Source organism: Lupinus angustifolius, chromosome LG09 (assembly GCF_001865875.1).
Source record: "Lupinus angustifolius cultivar Tanjil chromosome LG09, LupAngTanjil_v1.0, whole genome shotgun sequence".
Lineage (NCBI taxonomy): Eukaryota > Viridiplantae > Streptophyta > Magnoliopsida > Fabales > Fabaceae > Lupinus > Lupinus angustifolius.
Window position 1 is genome coordinate 14,912,049 of NC_032017.1, and position 21,013 is coordinate 14,933,061.

The 21,013-nt window shown below is 32.8% G+C and overlaps 3 protein-coding genes across 7 annotated transcripts; 1 reads left to right on the top strand and 2 right to left on the bottom strand.

Moving 5' to 3' along the window:
* On the bottom strand, nucleotides 1,470–6,306 carry LOC109357381 (transcription factor BIM2-like). Of its 3 annotated transcripts, none has more exons than XM_019601312.1 (8): nucleotides 6,134–6,306; nucleotides 5,872–6,025; nucleotides 5,455–5,541; nucleotides 4,664–4,733; nucleotides 4,472–4,567; nucleotides 3,549–3,964; nucleotides 2,370–2,499; nucleotides 1,470–1,838 (listed from the first exon to the last, which is right to left on the bottom strand). In XM_019601312.1, the coding sequence occupies exons 2-8, from the start codon at nucleotides 5,970–5,972 to the stop codon at nucleotides 1,728–1,730; spliced, it is 1,011 nt and encodes a 336-aa protein (XP_019456857.1). In that variant the 5' UTR covers nucleotides 5,973–6,025; nucleotides 6,134–6,306; the 3' UTR covers nucleotides 1,470–1,727. The 3 variants fall into 3 exon arrangements, with proteins under 3 accessions (XP_019456857.1, XP_019456856.1, XP_019456855.1); XM_019601311.1 differs by having other exon boundaries at nucleotides 5,455–5,539; nucleotides 5,861–6,003; nucleotides 6,134–6,304; XM_019601310.1 differs by having other exon boundaries at nucleotides 5,455–5,539; nucleotides 5,861–6,025; nucleotides 6,134–6,304.
* Nucleotides 7,343–10,211, top strand: LOC109357393. Of its 3 annotated transcripts, none has more exons than XM_019601334.1 (5): nucleotides 7,343–7,681; nucleotides 7,779–7,917; nucleotides 9,370–9,455; nucleotides 9,550–9,712; nucleotides 9,875–10,211. In XM_019601334.1, exons 1-4 carry the CDS (start codon nucleotides 7,418–7,420, stop codon nucleotides 9,700–9,702), a joined length of 642 nt encoding a protein of 213 aa, XP_019456879.1. In that variant the 5' UTR covers nucleotides 7,343–7,417; the 3' UTR covers nucleotides 9,703–9,712; nucleotides 9,875–10,211. The 3 variants fall into 3 exon arrangements, with proteins under 3 accessions (XP_019456879.1, XP_019456878.1, XP_019456877.1); XM_019601333.1 differs by having other exon boundaries at nucleotides 9,550–9,716; nucleotides 9,848–10,199; XM_019601332.1 differs by having other exon boundaries at nucleotides 9,550–10,174.
* Nucleotides 9,968–14,028, bottom strand: LOC109357392 (DNA-3-methyladenine glycosylase-like). The gene is made up of 5 exons (XM_019601331.1): nucleotides 13,489–14,028; nucleotides 11,773–11,830; nucleotides 11,570–11,653; nucleotides 11,326–11,467; nucleotides 9,968–10,682 (listed from the first exon to the last, which is right to left on the bottom strand). The coding sequence occupies exons 1-5, from the start codon at nucleotides 13,823–13,825 to the stop codon at nucleotides 10,404–10,406; spliced, it is 900 nt and encodes a 299-aa protein (XP_019456876.1). The 5' UTR covers nucleotides 13,826–14,028; the 3' UTR covers nucleotides 9,968–10,403.

The following is a 21,013-nucleotide window of genomic DNA, read 5'->3' on the forward strand; positions in this document are numbered from 1 at the left end:
ACTATTGGGATTGGTGTCAGATAGGTAACGACATATTCACAGTGGAGACTCTTTGGTGTATTCCAGAAGCAGGGCATGTTAAAATCAATGTCAATAAAATTTGTATCAGGATCACTAATGTAATGGATGGTAGGGGTGTTGTTTGTGACCATGAAGGTTGTTGGTTAATTGGATTCTCATCAAACTTTGGATTTGGATCGCCTATCTTAGCGGAGCTTATGGCTATGGAACAGTGTATGAAGCTTGCTTCGAATTTGGGATTAAAGAAGATTCTCGTGGAATCTGATTGTCTTAAGGCTATTCGTATTGTTTTGGATGAAGTTCATATCCGTCTTCATTAAACTCAAAGGATAGTATCTGATATTCGCTTTTGGCTAGACAATGATTGGATCGCTGAAATGAAGTTTGTGTTTCGTGAAGCTAATCAGGTGGCTGATTTTATGGCGAGACTTAGCTCTTATTCTTCATATAACTTCAAGATCTGGGATAGTGCACCTTCTGGCTATCAGCCTTATTTTGCTTAGGAACGCTCTGTCATGTAATCTAATTTTTTTTTCTTTTGTCATTTGATTTCTATTGTACCAAAAAAATTAAGATAGTGCTCTATCAATTTAAATGTTTTTTTAAAATGTCTAATGAAGCTAAAACTTGATAAACTTTAAGCCTGATACAAATAATTCATTTAACAATAAAAATAATGAAATAATTATATGTACTACACAATAAAATCATCGAAAGGGGTTGTGAATTGTAGAATCTTCAGATATAATCAACATCTGAATGATCGTCAATATGAAAAAAGTCGTTGTTAATATAATTTATCATTGAGATATCAAAGCACCATCAAAATGATTGTCGGTAACAAAATAAAATATTAATATAATCATCATCGAAATAATCATCCTAGAAAAAGAAGTCATTAACAACATAGTTCACCAATGGGAGAACAAGCTTGATACCTGCAAGATTGCTTAAAATCAAATATGAGTCGGTCCAAATAATTTATTATAGAGGAAAAAATGTTATAAATAATAAGATAATATCAACTCAAATAAACATAAGCAATAAATAAATTCAAATAGAATGAAACTAATTACATCCTAAATAACATAATGATCTATGGGATGGGTCCATATCTAAAAACGAATGAACGGGACATGTCAGGGTTGTATGTATTAAGTATATTTTTAGCGATTATTCTCTTGTTTACATGAAACTGCACTTTAAAATTCTACTCAAACTCATTCAGCCCAAATGCTCAAGTGCTGTCCCAAAATAATGGTAGACTTAGATTAAAATAAAACAGAGTGTCTCATGTCCTCACCATTTATGAAATGAATTTGCTGAAAATATAATTCTTTATCAAACTAATAAGTAATCATGAATATCGTGCTGCCAAATATATATGAACCAAAAAATGTACGATATAAAGTAACCAATAACTTATTATAAAATTGCTACCCAAAAGCTCAATAACACTGAATAATAATTATAATATATACCATCCAATCAAAATAGAAGGTCACATGCCTAGAACGAAACAAGTATCAATACCTCCACATATAATTATGTGCTTAAAGGTTTTTATAGCTTTAAAATGACCTTCAAGAGTGGATTAAGAGCACATAAACAAATGGCTAAGGATGTACAATAAGAAGTGATATGCTGCATCATGAATGAGTGAGAAATATGAATACAAATGGAGGCTCATAGAAAAGCCACATGAATCACTTATAAGTTGTTTTCATTCTTTTTTGAGCTTGATCTGAGTCTTCTGCATTGCCTGCATCTCTAAAATGTGCAATTCCTTGGTTCCTAGAAGGGATGTTATCATGATTCTGCAGAATACAAATAATACAACAATTACAGCCCCCGCTTCTAATTCATAGTTCAACACATAGAAGTATCAACACAGTACCATATATATATATATAATCTACATGACAGGATTTGCATTACAAACTACATAGTTGAAGTATTACACATCTTTCATTTTAGGAGGATGTCACTCATTCAAAATCAACCCAGATAAACGTTGAAAAGCATATCATCAAAGAATCCACACTTATCTTCAGGATTAAATATTACTTTTTTTAACAGGTTTAAATATTAGTAAAGAATCCACACTTATCATCAAAGAATCTACACTTATGTCCAAACCATCTTACCGCATATTCCACAATATGTGTAACAACTCGCTCCAACTTTCCCTCACTTGCATTCATTCTTGAGTAATGACATACATATGTTTTCCAAAAACACTTATTAGAAATTTAAGACAAATGGTGATAGTATTTTATATAAAGTTTCTACACACTAATAGTGAATCATGGGAATTAACTCTTCTTATACAATATGCCATAGCATACCTTGGGAGAAGAGGTTTCACAGCTTGGTCCTTCCTTTGCTCGCTTCCCAAGATTAATCTGAACTGAGATGCTAGCTTGTGACAGATCTATACCAGCACTCTGTAGCGCTTGAGTCAGATTATTCAGCAACCTTCAGAAAAATAAGTATACTTGCATTAAAGCTGACAGAGTCTTTTGAACAAAAGCTACATGATTATTCTAATTGACATCGGCAGATAGAAATCCATGTAAGCCATTTTTAGAAAAGCGCCTACAAGGTTGAAAAATGGTTTACAGTTCAAATAACTCAGCACATTCGACCAAATTACATATATGCTACGAATCATTAGGAATAATTTCATCAGAATCAAGAACTCCAGCCTATCCTTGTTTTACTGAGGATCATTGGAAAAGCAACATCATAGCAACAATGCCCTTCAATTTGCATAAGTGCCAGCATATTTGAGTTCATATAACCTGACTAACTGATGGTTTCATAATGTCAAGTGTCAACTACATTCCATGATTTCAAGAAAAGAAAAATAATAATGTGATGCCTGTTTTTCGATATTTCTTTGATGCATATATGAACTAATGACATGCAACCTGTCGAGCACAAGACAATGATGACAAAGCAAAAGGATTCATCATCCATTAAGTGACATAAAAATTAGGGGCATGGGTGAAATTTAGCTAATTCCTCAAGGAGTAACTAGTAGTCCAGGTATGTTTCCATTTTCCGTTTAAAAAGTGAGGGCCCATGAATTTGGTAATCTCTCACTCCCTTAACCAAGATGAAGAAAGCCCCAATCTCTTACTCCCCTTAGCTAAGATGAAGAAGGTTCCAACTTGACTTTTCTTCTCCATAATGGTAGACAACTTAATATAATGAAATGTAAGAAACAGGAGACATAAAATCAACATACATGTCACCTTGAAATCGTCAAGTGTCATAAAACTATTCAGATCATCATGAGCATGTTATAAATTAAGCATTGTATTATATAACTCAAAAGGATGACTAGTGGAGTAAAAATAGTGTAGCTCAAAAACAGAACTCAGTTTCTTAGATTTTTAAAAGTTAAAACCTCAACAAGAAGAAAGTTTTTTTAATAAAAAATGTAGTGGACATCTATATCAAACAAACCACACAATCACAGGTACTTGAAAATTGAAAAGAAAAAAGAAGTAACTACCCACCCTTGGGAATATACACTAGAGATGCTAATTGTCCCTCCTTCAACTGTCAGTTCCTCCTGCTGGGTCTGTGGTTCACTGGTGGCTGGGTATTCAATTGATTGTGCATCCGAAACAGTTCCGTGGAGAGGATGGGCAATTACACCATCACTTCTGACAGGAACTGGCATGTTTGAGTGCACAGCCATGGGTATAGGTACTCCCTTGCTAGCCAAATCGGGTTGTGTCTCTGATATTTTGCTGGCAATATCCCTGCTCTGATCAGGATCTATCATATTCTGGCTGCCACAAGGCATGGTCGGAGAGATACTAGTGTTGCTTTCATCAAGCTTTCCAGGAAAAGGCGATACCAGACCTGAACCATTCTTTACCACTTGAGGTTGACCAACAAAGTTTTGTACACGCCAGTGACTGTTTCTCTGTGTCATTAAGATCACTTAAGAAGCTAAAACAATACACATTTTAACCATTAATCTAGCTCCACCGTCATAAATATCAATCCATATTATCAGTTATGTACTTAAGTTTAACCAAAACCTTAGGACTTGGAACAAGTCCCTATGTAAGATGGCAACAAATCATAGCCCCCTTTAATGGAAATAAAAATGAGAAAATTAAATAAAGCGTATTAGAGAATCAATCAAGGAGAAAAGAAAAGTAATGAACAAAATAATCATTATCAATTTGGCAAATAATATATATGAAAATAGACAATCAAAAGTAAAAATAATGTTGATTTTCTATTTCACTCTATATCTATAATACTCCCAACTTGTTAACTTACACGTATGTGCTCAATGGGTTAGCCAAATGTAATGTCGTCAGTTTTGCATGCGAGACATGTGTTGTGTTCTTGGTTAACTGACAAGTATTATAGAATGAGGGATTTGGATATAGTCAAAAACATTATGGTTTTTCTAACTTACCCATGGCATTAATTTCGAGGGCTCAGGGCTCCAACCTGGATATGAGCCTTCATACTTTTGCACCTTCTCCTGTAAGTACTGAACATAATCAATCACCTGCAAGGAAGCAAGATAAACCAACAGGTTTTAGGATATACTCTCAACCAATTTAAACAAACTATAATTATAAACTATTTCTCGCATTACAATTACCTCTAATAAGAATGATGCTGTGTCCCTCTTTTGATCACATTGAGGTATGAGATCCCTTAATATCTGGAACCTGAAGGAAGAGGTCACCAATAATCAATCTCCAGCTCAGTGACAAATTATGGAAACTTCAGCCAAAAACACTAAAATTTCAAGCTCTCGAGATTATATTGCAAAAAAAAGAACAAAAATGAAAGCCCAGAAAATCCAATATAAACTTCTCATGTAGTAATTACACCATATAAAAATTGACTGCGTATCAAAAGGTTTTGATTTCAAGTGGAAAAGTAAATACAGAGAGCATTACAAGAAATAGAGTTTCATGTTTTTACAATCACCTCAAATTATCTAAGTAACCTTAACAATCATTAACATGAAGAGTATCACCAATGTGAAGAAATATCCAAACAACCCTCATTTGCTCACAACCAATTCATAGCATGATGTGTTAACACTAAATTAAACCAAATTCATTGATGCAATGAAGTTAAAAGACCTATGGCAATTTAAAATTGCTGACAAATCTATCAACTTTTATAGTTAATATCCATCAGATAAACAGTTTCAAAGAACCAACAGTTACTTTCTATTTTAAAACATCCGGTGCAAATAATAAGCTACTAGTGTCTAAATTCATTTCCAAGCAACTATGCTCGATATAATGTAGACTAATTTCAAAACAGTGCTTGACATATTTAGTGATAAATCAAGAGACACAACACTTTTCAATCTTCAATCATAACGTCAAATATAGTGCAATAAATTTATAAAGCAAACTATTCTGTTGCACACACCTCTCGTTTATCTTGCTCCTTCTTCGCTGCTCAGTTACTGAATGTTTTGATCTTATTGCACTAGCCTTGTCAACAGCTTTTGCATCTGCATTAACAACCAATACCCCAAACATAAGAACTCAAAATTTGTTCAAACTACTTAAAATCACAAATGAAATCAACCCCACATTCCAAATGCTTAAAATAATCCCAACTTATACCAATTAACCAAATTCAACATAATTTCCATAAATAGCAATAAAACTATGTAACATATGTCAGTAGATTTAATACAGTCCAAATGTAAAAAATAAAAACATTTACACAACCAACACATGTAATAATAAAAAGAAGCACAAAATAATTGGATCTAAGGTTAACATGAGAACAAGGTAAAAACTTTTTTTATTAGAAATAAAAAGGGTACCTTTGTTGGTGTTATTGGGGTTAGGGACAGAGGAAGGGCCTTGTTTCTTAGAAGAACCGAACTCATCTTCCTCGTACTCTTCTTCTTCCATGTTCCCTTTCCCGGCTCTCATTTTTCTACACAAAGGGTAACACGCACGGTTTCTGAATCCCAAAAAGAGCACAACTTTGAGCAAAAAATGGATACCCACATGAGGAAAACAATGAAGGAAAAATTAGAGATCGAAAAACAAATAAAGAAGGAAAATTGGGAAAGAGGGTTTTGATTTAGGACCTTGATTGACGGTGGAGGAGTTGGATGGGGCGGAGAGAGTGTCTTATCCGGCGAAGGGAATGGAGGAGGAGTCAGCACCGGCGAGAGAGAAGGATAGCATGTGGTTGAGCACATGCGTGTCTCGTGAGCCTTCTTGTTTTAGTAATAAACCAACCCTTTTGTTTTCTGTTTGGCTTCTTGATAATAATCGAGAAAATTATTAGTTATAACTAATAATATTATAATTATATTTTGGCTAAAATTAATTTTAAATTTATTAATTAATGATTTTTATTTTGCTTTTTTATGTTTTGGTTACTATTACTTACTAATCAAGAATTCAGGTTTAATAATATTATTTAACGATTTATTTAAAAAAGAGTTTATAGTATATATTTTGTCCTTCAGACATTTTAGTAATAAAACATATTACACTATATTAATTAGTTAATAAAAATATTGCAAGTACATAAAATTACTTCACCCTTAATGATTTGCCTGTGTTGGCTAAATAATATCAAAATTAATGCATAGAGAGCATGATAATGATACTCATATGTTTATCAATTATATCATATATTTTTTAATTGATTGCATTTAATTACCTTATATTAATAAACTAATTTTTTGGAGTTTTTGTTTCTTAATAATTGTCATTCCTAAAAATTGAATAATTGAATATTGATTATCAACTTTATATATAATTAAGGATCAACAAAGTTTGTGTAACTTATTGTTCATCTATATTATTTAATTGTTAGTTCCTACTTTTCACTAATTGTTACTATGGATAATTATATCGGAATTAAATTCATTATTTACTATGGATAATTATATAACTACCTAAAATATTTAAAAATATCTTATTTGTACTTCACAAGAAAAATAATTTGGTATACTTTTAAATAAAATTTAACTTTGCCTTATAATTATCTTGATTATTATAAGACTTGCACGGGTGTAATATTTATAACATTTCTTTCTCGAAAGAAATTAATATATTATTATTATATCCAACATTTACATCTAATCATTATTTACTATTGACTATATATAACTTTTTCTATTGATAATTGATATTATTACGCTCAAAAATAATTTACACAATACCAGAGATGACAGTGTTTTTGTAGGATGGTGACATGTAGCATCTAGAAAATTAAACAATTTAGATTTGTAAAAATATTTAATTATAATTCATTTTTATGATATATTTTGTTTAATGAGACATGAGAGAGAAAGTAGTTAAGTTGATTGCGTCACCCTCCAATCGTGGTTTACTTACAGAAAGAGAAGGTGGAAACAATGGCTACCAATAACTCAAACCGGGTCGGACTCATTATATCCAACACCGATTCCATTCGGGTTTTCCTCTCCGGCGCCTCCACCAACTCGAATCTCTCCGATGAACTCCGACAAACATCCTCCGATCTGCTCTCCAAATCCGATATACCGTACGAGCCACTTCGTGCTGTCTGGTTCGCCTCTGATCCATCCACTAGACCCGAATTGAATCGACTCTTCTCGGGTACTCGATTCGTGTTCTCCAGTCCTAAACCTAGAGAGAAGGTTAATTCCTATTTTCATTTCAAATTCTTCAATTAAATTCGCTTTTTTAGTTTATTATGTTGATGAATTTGATGGTTTATTTGTGTTGGTGGTGAAGAGTGAAGAATTGAAAGCGCGGTTGAAAAAGTTGGAAGAGATTGCAGAGAGGAAAGCATATCAAGAGCTTGTGAAGGATATTACACCAAATAGGGATGTTCCTGAACCTTTCTCTTCTTACAAGGATCAATTAGGATTTGGTATTATTATTATTCATTTCAATCAACTTGAACATTTTTTGCTGTATTCAGTAGCTTCTCTTGCTTTAGTATCGCAATTTCGAGTACCTTATTTATATCCTGAACCAATTATTTCAGATATTGTTATCCAGTTTGGTCAGAAGTTTTGTTTAATTTTCATGTTATTGTTATTATTATTATTACTCTTAAGTGGTTTGAATTATAGTTTGGAGTTGTGTTTTATTGATTGTTTGTATGTATATATACACACACAGTTGGAACAAGGAATTGAAAAAGAAGTATGAAAAGGTAGAGATAATTTCTGAATTGCTTGAGTGAGTCTCACACTCAGCATAGTATATAGTTATTAAGATAGAATGTTCACTAGGTACATGAATGACTTTCCCTATGTCCATGAGTTAAAGCTTTTAACTATACAAAAAATCAAGGCATTAATACTTCAATTATTTCGGACACTTCCCCTCAAGCTGGTGAATGGATATCAATCATTCCCATCTTGCATTTGAGGCCTTGAAATTTATCAAAGGAGAGTCATTTAGTTAGTACATCTGCCCTTTATGTAATGAAAGGTCATGTGATACGATAATCAACCCACGATCAAGTTTCTCTTTGATAAAGTGTCGTTCAATTTCTATATGTTTGGTCGTGTCATGCTAAACAAGGTTATAGCGATAGTAATGGCTGACTTGTTATCACAATACAACTCCAGTGGAGCTTCATACTTAATCTTGAGATCATCTAGAATGATTTTCATCGGTTCATTCACAAATTCCATGAGCCATAGCTTGGGCCTTGGAGTTCTGCTTCTGCACTCGACCTTAAAACTACATTTTGTTTTTTACTTCTCCACTTCAGAAGATTCCCTCAGAGAAACAAGCAGTAACCAGTAGTTGACCTTTTGTCAATAAGTGAACCAACATAGTCAGCATCAGTGTAGACTTCCATAGATAGATTTTCACCCCTTTTAAACAGCAATCTTTTTCTCGGGTTAGCCTTGAGATACTGAAGAATATGATCGACAGCCTGCACATGTCTCCTTAATGGGTCATGCATGAACTGACTTACCATGCTTACAAAACAACATATGCTAAGTCTGGTCTAGTGTGTGCCAGATATATTGGATGGGTGAAAAATTATAAATGGATAAGGTTTTAGGGAACATTTGAATATCAGTTAAATTCACAACTTCAAATATACTTTGTTTGGTTAAATTTTTATATTTGTACCTTTACCAGAATAACTTGTTAGTTTTTTAAGACACACGTGATAAGTGATACATATACTTATTTTAATTACTTGCTACTATCAGTGAAGAAGACATGCAATTTCCTTTTAATATTCTGTGATTCTGTCTATTACAATGAAATAAGGAAATCAAATTTAGATGCCAGAAATATGTAGTATTTTTAAAACCTTTTTCAGATCTATTTTTTCATTTGTCAACTTTTTCAGGTTTACATGTTATTGTGACCATGTTTACTGGCTATCTGGTCGGATATGCAGCATTCAGAGCCCTGTTTGATCACAGTCCTGCCATGGTACTTTCTAAATAAGTTTTTCATTATTATTCACTTATGCTCATGCAGTTTAGTTATGAGTTCTCATCACCTATTTCTTGCTCTATATTTTCAGAATGCTGCTGGAGGAATTCTCGGGTTGGTCGGTGCCATGTTTGTTGAGACTTTCCTTTTCATCATTAGAAGTTCCAATGCAGACTCTGACAAAACAAGAAAGTCCCATAAAAAACCTAAATTTGCCTCATCCACAATCAAGAAAAACCAGTAGACGTGATCAGGTTGGTTGTTTTAGTTTTACACTGGGTACTAAAAATGAGCCAACAAAGTCATATAGTGTAGTCCATTGAAATTATGAACACTGTTCTCAGTTATAAATAACTTAAATTTGGTTGTTACTTGATGAATCATGGTCCACCTTCCTTGATCTTTCTTCTGCAAAGGACACAAAATAGTCTAATGTTGGCATCTACCTTGCATTCCAAGAAGTTGTTCTGGCCTATCTAGATCCTCATAAGGGCTGTGGTAGTGTTATGCTTTGATCTCAACCTGACATGACATGAACACCTTGCCACCCTTCCATGCACCACAGAACAAAGACATTATAATTCTCTTTTAACTGACCTGAATATTTCATGATCTTTGGCCATATATGATTTAGCTGGTGAGGATTATGTAGTGATTTTTATTTTTCCCAGTTGTTTTTGTTGTATTGTAATTTGATCAACAATTTCTTACATGATCATTTGAGAAATTTGTTAATATATATGTAGTTAATAACATTTAGCATCAATACAAATAAACCCTCAAGGCTTGACTAGAGAATCACCCAAGTTGATAGATAACTTTTTAATTTATTGATAGTCGCAACCGCATGACTTTATCATCGAGACAAAAAATGAATAGAGGGGCCATATAGGGTGCATGAAAACAAAACTCAACTCAAAAACATGCAAAGTGACTTAGTGTAAATTAGATATGTCTCCAAGGTCTTTCTGCTAGGCTTACACATTCACTGTGCCTGTAGCAATCCACAATATGATCAATGGTCAACCCTGCAGCTTGCATAAAAGAGTACACTATTATTGGACCCAAAAATCTAAACCCACGCTTTATCAAGTCCTTGCTTATGGCTTCTGCTTTTGGAGTCTTCAGTGGAACATTTCTTGGGTACTTGTATCTGTTAATCACTGGTTTGTGATTTACGTAACCCCATATATAGCTACTGAATGATCCATATTCCCTCACAATCTGTGGACATAAAAAGATCAAGGACTGAGTAATTTAACTGTCAAACTGGTTTTAAATTGTGATTAGGCTCGAGATTATGGTTATGTTGTGTTCAATTCAGACCCTATAGGGAGGACAGGAGTCCGACATCCTAGAATCCAACATGAAGGGGGGCACAAAATATAATAATGTGCTACTTACACTTAACCTAATTTTGGTAGTGATTGTATTGTTTTTGAAATTGGATATTTCGATAAACTCGAGATCCCATTTTTTTCGCAAAAGGATCTAAAATATATTAGGACAATACCTGATTTATCACAATTGTTGAAAAATACGATTGATGCAGAGCATAATATTATTGCAAAATCTTCTAGAATGGCAATACCGTAGCTACAATTGCAGTTTGTAGACCTTAATTTAAAAAGTTTAAATTTATGTACTTTCAGTGTAAAATTTTTTATACTCACAAGTTATAATACATCATTCACCATTAATTTATATTATTTTTATTTCAGAATCAATGATAGTTAACATATGAATGATGGTAAATGATAAGTTGACAATGTAAAAAACAATTACTAGTATATATATATTAAATCCAATTTAAAACTATTACTAATGTGAAGTTCAAAGTCATGGAAATCACAACATCTGTACTTGCCTTCATTATGCATTTGGCATTGTCTACTATGCACCTAACTCTGCAATCGGCTAACGAAAGTACTTTGTTTGACGCTATCTCCATGATTTCCTTCTCCTCTATTTTGGCAACAGTATTAGGATCAAATCCGGCAAAAACTTCTCTGTGTCAACCATAACATTATATAGACACATTAATGTTATTACTTTAAAGATTAAACCAAGCAACATGAGTACAAGTAACATTTTTCTTCAAACATAGTTACCTAAGAATTTGTTTTCTTTTTAGAATTTCTGTCCAATTGAAATCTATCAGCAATCCTGACATTGCAAGCAGCTCGAACAATTTTCTGTTTCATGATGCAAGCAATTAAGAGAGTTCAATCATGCATATCAGCATATACATATATATGTAGTTATATTTTCTTAGGAAAAGAAAAGAGTTGTAACATACTTCCACACTACTTACTTGTCATCATAAGCTGGAGTTCCCCAACACTCATCGTGAAATTCTATGTAAGCCTTATCTGCACAACACTTCTCTATCAATTCCCATCCTTATTTCTTAGTGAAGTTATTGCTAAAATGTAGCAATAAACATATTTCGGGCTATAAAATATATGCATACCAAATATTTTGGTAAGATATTTTTTTCATAAAAAATACTACATGTTTATATATAATCTACTTCACAATATACATCGAGGAGGGAGGGGCAAGCACCTGGATCCGGCATAAGATCTCTGTAAAGTGGCATATTTAATTTTATCATGAATATCAAAATAACAGTTTGTACAATGCTGTCATTACTTAAAAGTTCTTGTCACCGTAAGTAACAACCTTAACTATTTTTTAAGATTTCAACACTTGGGTCGAGGGATGGATTTGTTGTCCCAAAGTCTATCTCAAACCAATTATAGTATATTACATCAGTTAAAAAAAATTAAACATTCATAATTTTGTCTATTTTTGTTTCATTGTAATGGTTTGAGACATTCTTGGAAACAGCAGATCCCCGTCCCTTGAATGAAGATATGTTGTCCTGGTCTCTGTCCCCATTTGTATCTCAGACCAATTAAAATGTATCATTTAATTAAATATAAAAAATATAAAAACAAAGTTATATTACTTAGTGTACGTTTATTGGATATGGACACGAAAATACAAGTTTTTTGGGACAAACATCCATGTTCACATCCCTTGGGAATGGGGATTACTTGTCCCACTTTTTTATGTCTCATGGTGTCCAAACCTCATTGGAAGTTGTCATCTATTTAAAAGAATCATAAAAACATAAAGCAATTTTTTTCATATTATTTGATAAGATTTGATTGGCTTGGTACATGTGACAACATTTTTAGGATGTGTTTGTATTTAGTAATTCAGTCACAAACCGATGTCATCTATTTTAGGAGCACATCTTCTCTCTCACAAGTTGTGCCACTACATGTGTCACTAGTCTGTCATTGATTGAAAAAATCTATTTAAGTTAAAAAATTAATAGTTAATTATTTTTCTAACTAATCACATTTAATGGCACATACAGTGGCACAGCTTGTAAGACAGCAGATGTGTACCTTGTATTTTGATCCGGTGCTACCATTTTTATTACTTCCAATAGCAACGAAGTAAAGTAACACAAAACAACCAGAGTAATAGGCATGATTTTACGTTGAAGCTATACTGAAGTGAAAACAACATGCTCAATACAAGTTATTGGTCAAAACAAATATTTTCAACTAAAGAGTAGGATTGTGGTTATTGCCCTTTGTTTTTTCTTAAATAATCATATCGATACCAAACCCCAAATAAAATGGCAATGCTGGACCATCCTCTAAAATAATATGAAGTTTGAAGTGAAGCGACCATAGTTACATACATGTGGTATCGGTTCGATATAAGATACTCGATCAATTATACATGTTTCGTTACTTTTTACATTATTACAATACTTTCGTTACTTTTTACATTATTACAATACTTCATTTATTCTGAATCAGGTATATGGTTTGTAGCTTTGGTGCAAGGTGCATAGGCATAAGGAAGCATGTAACTATTAGCACTAGGGCACTACCATAAATAGACTATGCCAACTAGAATTTAATTCTGGTTAGTGGTTTTCTTTTGAATATCTTGATTCCCTATGATAAATTTTAACTCATAATGGAAATGAAAATGATCATACCACAGTTCTTTGTGATCCAGTTGCATCTTTTCATCAATTCCCCAGCCTCAGTGGCTGCATTAACAAGTAGTGCAGGTTCTCCTCTTTGACGCGGCGAAATCAAATGCAGTCCTAATGAAACATTTTCATCCAATAGAGTCAAAGAATCTGTTAGAGAAGAATCATCTGTGTTTTCTGATAATGAAGATAAGGATGAAGATGAAGAGCTTCTTTTGTGAAGCCCAATAGGGTAAACTTTATTAAGATGTTTTCTGAAAAATGTTTGGTTAAGTTTCTGTGACTCTTTGATACTTGTTGTCTTCTCCATAGAATGTCTTTTAAGATTTGCTTTAAACATAGGTTGGGAAGAAGAGATAAAGTATGTTTTTATAAATGGGAATTATGTTAAATAAATGGGTTGGAATTCATAAAAATAGGGGTTTGAAAAGAGAGGGATAGCAAGTAGATGAAATTCTTGAGTTGGTGAAATGTGAGTTTCAAAGTTAATGAAATATTTTTGCTTCTTAGTTTTTAAGAAATGTTTAAGCCTATAGGGTCTAGCACACATTTTCTTGACAAGGATATTTCAATGTTTGGTTAAGATCATAAATATCTTCCAATGTAAAAAATGAGGGGAAAAGAGCTGCTTATACATATAATTAGTATTGCTCTCAATCACAAGTAGATTAAGAGAAGGGTCTCAAATCACTGTCTATTTTTGGTCATAGTCTTTTATCAGTGTGTAATTCTAGTCCCTCCATTTTATTTGTATGACATTTAGTTTCTAACATTATGTTTGCTTTATAACTCGTACCAATGTTGATTGCTAAAATGTGCATTCTTAGTACACTTGTACATCATTTTTCAAGACAATTATCAACCTATTATTACTGTCATTATATTAGTTTCATTATTTTAATAAGGGTTTTTATTAATCATTGCCCTTAACATCTCAAGAAATAAAAGTCAACACTGCAAATTTAAAAATATTTTCTTTTACTTCACGAAATATACCACTTTCCATTGTTGACTTTCATTTCTTTAATTGCTTGAACACTGTGGTAATAATCTATGAAGCACAGATACGGATACGATATGTATCCGATACATCGACACGTATTTTTTCTAAAATATAGGATACGATACGTTCATGGATACGTGTATAAATTAATAAAAAATACATAAAATATGATAAAATTATAAGTGTAAATCCTCTTCTTCTCTCCTACCCTCTTTCTTCTCTCCTACCCTCTTTCTTCTCTTCTCTATTAAGAAATAAAGGTACGCCCTTTATTTATCTTCTCTATTAACACTCACACATCCTCTTCTCTTTATAAACATACTAAGTGAAAATAAACTAAGAAGTAAGAAATGTAAACCTTTTTCTGTTTGCTCTTCACAACATACCTATGGTGGTAGAGGCAGTAACACTAAGCACCGGTTGGCGACGTTATGGATCGGAAAGTACCAGCTATTTGAGAGTCAATGTGTGTGATGGTAAGTTGGTATGATGTGACCTTTAAATAATTGAGTGTTTATTGAAAACAAATCTATCTTATCATTAAAACGAATCTATATATCCTATATTTTATTGAAAACGAATCTGATACGTGTCTTGATATTTATTTTTATTTTTTTATTTTTTTATTTTTTTATTTTTGGATACTCTATGGACACGTATCCTTCGCGAATCTGAGTGTATCCGTGTCGAATACGTGTCGAATACCGACACGCGAGGGTATTTGGCGAAGCTGTGCTTCATAGGTAATAATGTTTAGCAAAACCTTTTTAATAATCAATATGGGGTTAACACATCACTCGTAAACTTATTCATATCTTATTATTATAGAAAAGAATCATCTCCAATAATATAAAGACATCTTTTTATTTTTTATTTATATTTGAAGATAAAAGTCATATTGTTAAAATTAGATGATAAAAATGTCATATCACTCTATTTTCACAACCTACCACACACACCTATGATAAATGCAATTGCACTACTATTTCCTAAATTCTTAAATCTTAACAACAATGGTTGTGGTTAATCTAATGCAAAGATTGAAATTGGGGACTAAATACCATCAAAGTAAAATGGAAGAAATAAAACTACATATTTATCCCAAAACAATCATGTATTTCTATCTTTAGTGAATCAAACTTCATAAAATAGTATAAAGGTATTAGTTTTTCTTTTAATAATAAAGTATATCATCTTATAAGAAGATAAATTATCTCATTTGGCCAATAAAATCATAGCATATGTTCTATTTAATCATTTTCTATAAAAGTATTTCTAAAACTAAACAAAATAGTATACATGTCATACTTTTATTGGACGAAAGATATAAATTATTTACGAGTATGAGGAGATATTTTATTCTATTCCGTTTTTATAATTTTATTTTTAATTAAGTGACAATTTTAATTAAATAGAGACATAAAGTGAGATAAGAATGAAGATATATCATCTTTATAACGATGACCAATGGTATAGTTAAGCCTAATACAAAAGTTGTTTCTGTTTGCAACAGTTATGATAATGTCATACTATATATTCAACAAAATTACTTCATCACCACCAATTCATGCTCAAAAAATTTAATTACCTCCAAAAGATTTTCTTTGCCTACCATAAACAGTAAAAACAGGAAGAGTAGGTGAAGTATTGTATTAGGAAAGATAATGACACTCCTGATCAAAAGAAAGACCCTAATCAAAGTAGTTGTAATGTTTGTCTCAATGCAAGGTTCATTCTTAACTACCACTCCTATCTTTGAAATATACATGTAACCTACATAGAGAAAGATATTCCATCCATCTTTATGTTTAATCATTTGATCATTTACTTTCAAAGTTATAGTTTTTTTTTCCTTAAACAGCTACATGCATTAAATGAAATGAAGATACAAATACTTTGATGTTGATTTCCCTATGTTCTTCAAAGGAGATTAGTTGGTCATGACAAAGTTGATGGCTTGTATACTTCTATTTTGGTAGATTTTGCACTATTGACCATTTAATACAAATTTGATTAAGCAAAAGATTCGTTTGTGACTTGGGAATCCTGTTTTTTCTATTTTACATAAGAAGGCCTTTGTTGTGATGTCACATCTATCTAAATATAGTTTAACTTTGATTAATTGGTAGTGTCAATTTTTGTTTAATTTAATTATGTGTTGCTATGTTAATAGAGTTTGATTATGATAATAGAAAATGCTTAAAACAATAATTTCATAATCTGCTTCTCTGCATTTATTCAGGTGACAATTAAAATTTACTGCATAGGAATAAAATAACATAAAATTATGTTTATACTATAAAAATCTGATGAACATTTTGGTACTATTATGAATGGTGCAATTGAAAAAGTAACATATGTCGAAAATTTTAAAAATGCCATTGCAAGAAAAAAATGATTTTCTTCTATTCCCAAAAATAAATCTATAAGAAAGTGCAACAATGAGGAAGAGAAAATTCCCTATTTGAGAAGTTGTGTCAATTATTTACTAATGATGCCGATGTTCCATTGATAGGTGGAAGAGTTATTTTATTTCAAGATTAATTATTAGCCCTTTAAATATATTTTCTTTTATCCCATGAACAAATTTTCTCATGACCATGTTACAACCAAATAAAGACATTTTGTTTCTTATATGTATGTAATATTTTTAGTGAAGATTTGGTCTATTGTTAAGGTTATGGTTGTTCATTTTATAGAAAACTTGAATTACATGTCTATATCTTCAAATACTAAACATGATTTTGGTTAGCCTTCTATGTTCTCATACTCAATCTTATTTTGATTTGGCCATAACTACTTGCTTTAGGATAAGCAAAAAATAGGTTTAAGGGGATATTATGGATAAAATTGTATACTTATTATTTACATGTATTTATTAACAAGATCGGGATTTTATTTTTGTTTTTATTGAATATTGGCTGAAAGAAAAAAAATGATGAAAAAACTTTCTTGAGCCAAGCAAAAAAAAAGTGACTAAAGATCATCTTGAAGAAATGGAGAATTTCTAGCCAAATAAAAAGAAGTGACTATAGTGAAATCAATATTAATGCTTTTTCCCTTTGGCCACACCAAATACTTAGCTTAATGCATATTCTCTCTTGTTCTAATTGTGTGAGAAATACTTGAGTGAGAGTGAAATTGGGTATACTTGGGTTTTGGGATGTGAGTGAAACAGTTGTAGTTCTCTTTTATCACAGTGGAATAATCATTGTTGCTCTTCAGCTGTGGACGTAGGCAAATTGCCGAACCACATTAAATTATCAGTGTTATTTTCTTCATGGGTCTTCCGCTTCAACAAACTGGTATCAGAGCTCGTAGAGCTCTTGCATGCTAAGTCGTACGATCTAAAAGAAAGTTCTTAGTATGATCTATGTTTGCAACATTGTCTGATCTTACACACCATAAAAGAATTGTTCTTGTTACTGGAAAAGTATAATAGTGTGAAAGTGCTTGTCTATGAAAGTTTTGTCTTAGGAAAGACCTGATATTTAAGCGTGTCTGTTAAGACTCACCTCTCTTTCTTGGAAACATTCCTGGTGTATATTCACGGACTACGATATTGTTCCAGTATACGCTTATCATGGCGAGTGCTAAATTTGATTGGAGAAATTTAATGGAGAAAATGATTTCAACCTCTAGCGATTGAAGATGAAAGTTATAGTTGTTCATCAAGGCTTACGCAAAGCCTTGGAAGGTAGAAACAAGATACCACAGAGTCTGACAGAGGACGATAAGGATGAAAACTTGGAAAAAGCACATAGTGCAATTTTGTTGTGCTTGGGAGATGAAGTTTTACGAGAAGTGTCAGATGAAACTACAGTTGCTTCATTATGATTGAAGTTGGAAAGCCTGTACATGACGAAGTCACTCACCAACAGCTGTATTTGAAGAAAAGAATATATACTCTTCAAATGCAGGAAGGAAAGCCTATACAAGATCATCTGGATGAATTTAACAAAATTATTCTTGATATAAAGAATATTGATGTTAAAATTGAAGATGAAGACCAAACAATTATTCTATTATGTTCCCTTCCAAGTTCTTACGAGCACTTCATCGATACCATGATGTATGCTCGAGAAGATCTGACCTTGGACGAAGTAAAGGCGGCGTTGCACTCGAAAGAACTGAAGAAAATAGTATCAGATTCGTGATTTGAAGGCTCGGGTGAAAGCCTATTTGCTAGAGGAAGAACAGAGAGGCGAAATCAATTTGGTGAAAGAGAGAAATCTAGGTCCAAGTTTAAAGCGAAACCTAGGAAGTATAAATGCGTCCACTGTCACAAGGAGGGGCATATAAGAAAGAATTGCCCAGAGTGCAAAGCCAAAGAAAAGATTTATGAATCTGGAGATGCAGATGTAGCCAATGACTATAGTGTAGATGCACTAATAGTCTTAGAGCACGACTTAAAAGATGAATGGATACTTGATTCTAGATGCTGATATCACATGTGTCCCATTAGGGATTCGTTTTCCACTTACTAACCCTTAGATAGGGGCAAGGTCCTTTTGGTAATACTTGATTCTGGATGCTCATATCACATGTGTCCCATTAGGGATTGGTTTTCCACTTACCAACCCTTAGATGGGGGGAAAGGTCCTTTTGGAAAATAATACTCCTTGCAAGGTCATCGGCATCGGTACAATTAGAATCAAGATGTTCGATAGAATCGTAACACCGTTGACAAATGTAAGGCATATTCCAGAATTGAAGAAAAGTATGATTTCCTTGGGAACACTAGATTCGAAAGGTTATAGCTACAAATGTGAAGGTGGGGCTATAAGAATATCTAAAAGTGCTATGGTTGTAATGAAAGGAAAGAAAGAGAATAGTCTTTATATGTTATAAGGAAACACAATCACGGGTGTTGCTGTTGTCTCCTCAACATCTGATTTTGATGTCACCAAACTATGGCATCTAAGAATGGGTCATGTTAGTGAAAGAGGCCTAGCCGAGTTGGCCAAGCAAGGATTGCTATGTGGTCAACAAGTCGGGAAGGTAGACTTCTGTGAACATTGCATTTTTGGGAAGCAATGTCGAATAAAATTCAACAATGCAGTTCATCGAACAAAAGGCACGTTGGATTATGTACATTCTGACTTGTGGGGTCCTTCCCAAGTACCTTCTCATGGTGGTAGGAGATATATGCTAACTTTCATTGATGATTATTCAAGGATACATGTTAACATTCATTGATGACTATTCAAGGAATGTGTGGATCCTCATTTTGAAACACAAAAGTGAAGCATTTGTCACGTTCAAAAAGTGGAAAACCTTGATCGAAAAGCAAACCGGGAGAAAGATCAAAAGATTGAGAACTGACAATGGTCTAGAAATCTGAAGTATAGAATTTAGAAATTTTTGCACGGATCATGATATTGTGAGACATTATACCATGAGGCACACTCCACAATAAAATGGACTTGTAGAAGAATGAACAAAACCTTACTTGAAATGACAAGATATATGTTGTCAAATGCTGGATTGCCAAAAGAATTTTGGGCGGAAGTTGTCAGTACAACTTGTTACTTGATTAATAGATGTCCATCAACGGCCATTAGTTTTAAAACTCCAGAAGATATGTGGCCGGGTATTCCGGCAAATTATGAAAATTTGAGGATATTTGGTTGTCGTGCATATACTCATAACAAAGAAGGAAAACTTGATGCAAGAGCATTGAAATGCATTTTTCTTGGATGTCTTGATGGTGTGAAAGGATATAAGTTATGATGGTCAGAGAAAAGAAAGGGCATTATTAGTATAGATATTACTTTTAATGAAGCTGAAATGCTAAAGCCTCATATAGAGTCATCAAGTAAAAATGAAGATCCTAATATCTTGGAGAATGTGGAGTTTAAGGTGGAGCCAACAAAAGAAAAAACATTTGATCAAGAAGAAGAAGTCCATGATGCATGTACTGATATTGATATCTCCCAGTTACAACATTANAATTGCAACATTATCAGTTGGCTAGGGACAGACACATGAGACATATAAAACCTCCAAAAAAGTATGTCTATGTTGATCTGGTGTCATACGCTCTAAATGTTGCTGATGATATCAGTAATTGTGAACCACAATCATATGAAGAAGCTATCAACAACAAAGAAGCTTCCAAATGGATTTCTGTCATGACAGAGGAAATTGAGTCTCTTCATAAGAATCATACTTGGGTTCTTGTGAAGCGGCCGAAGGCTCAAAAGATTTTTAGATGCAAATGGGTCTTTAAGAAGAAGGAAGGAATCCCTGGGGTTGAAGATGCAATATTCAAGGCGTGATTAGTGGCCAAAGGTTTTATACAAAGAGAAGGCATTTATTTCAATGAAGTTTTCTCTCTTGTGGTAAAACATAGCTCTATTCGCATCCTACTTGTAATTGTAGCTCAATTTGATTTAGAACTTGAGCAACTAGATGTCAAAACGGTATTCTTGCAGGGTGAGTTAGAGGAACAAATCTAATGAAACAACCTGAAGGATTTGAAGTTCAAGGGATGAAAGATCATGTTTGCTTGCTGAAGAAATC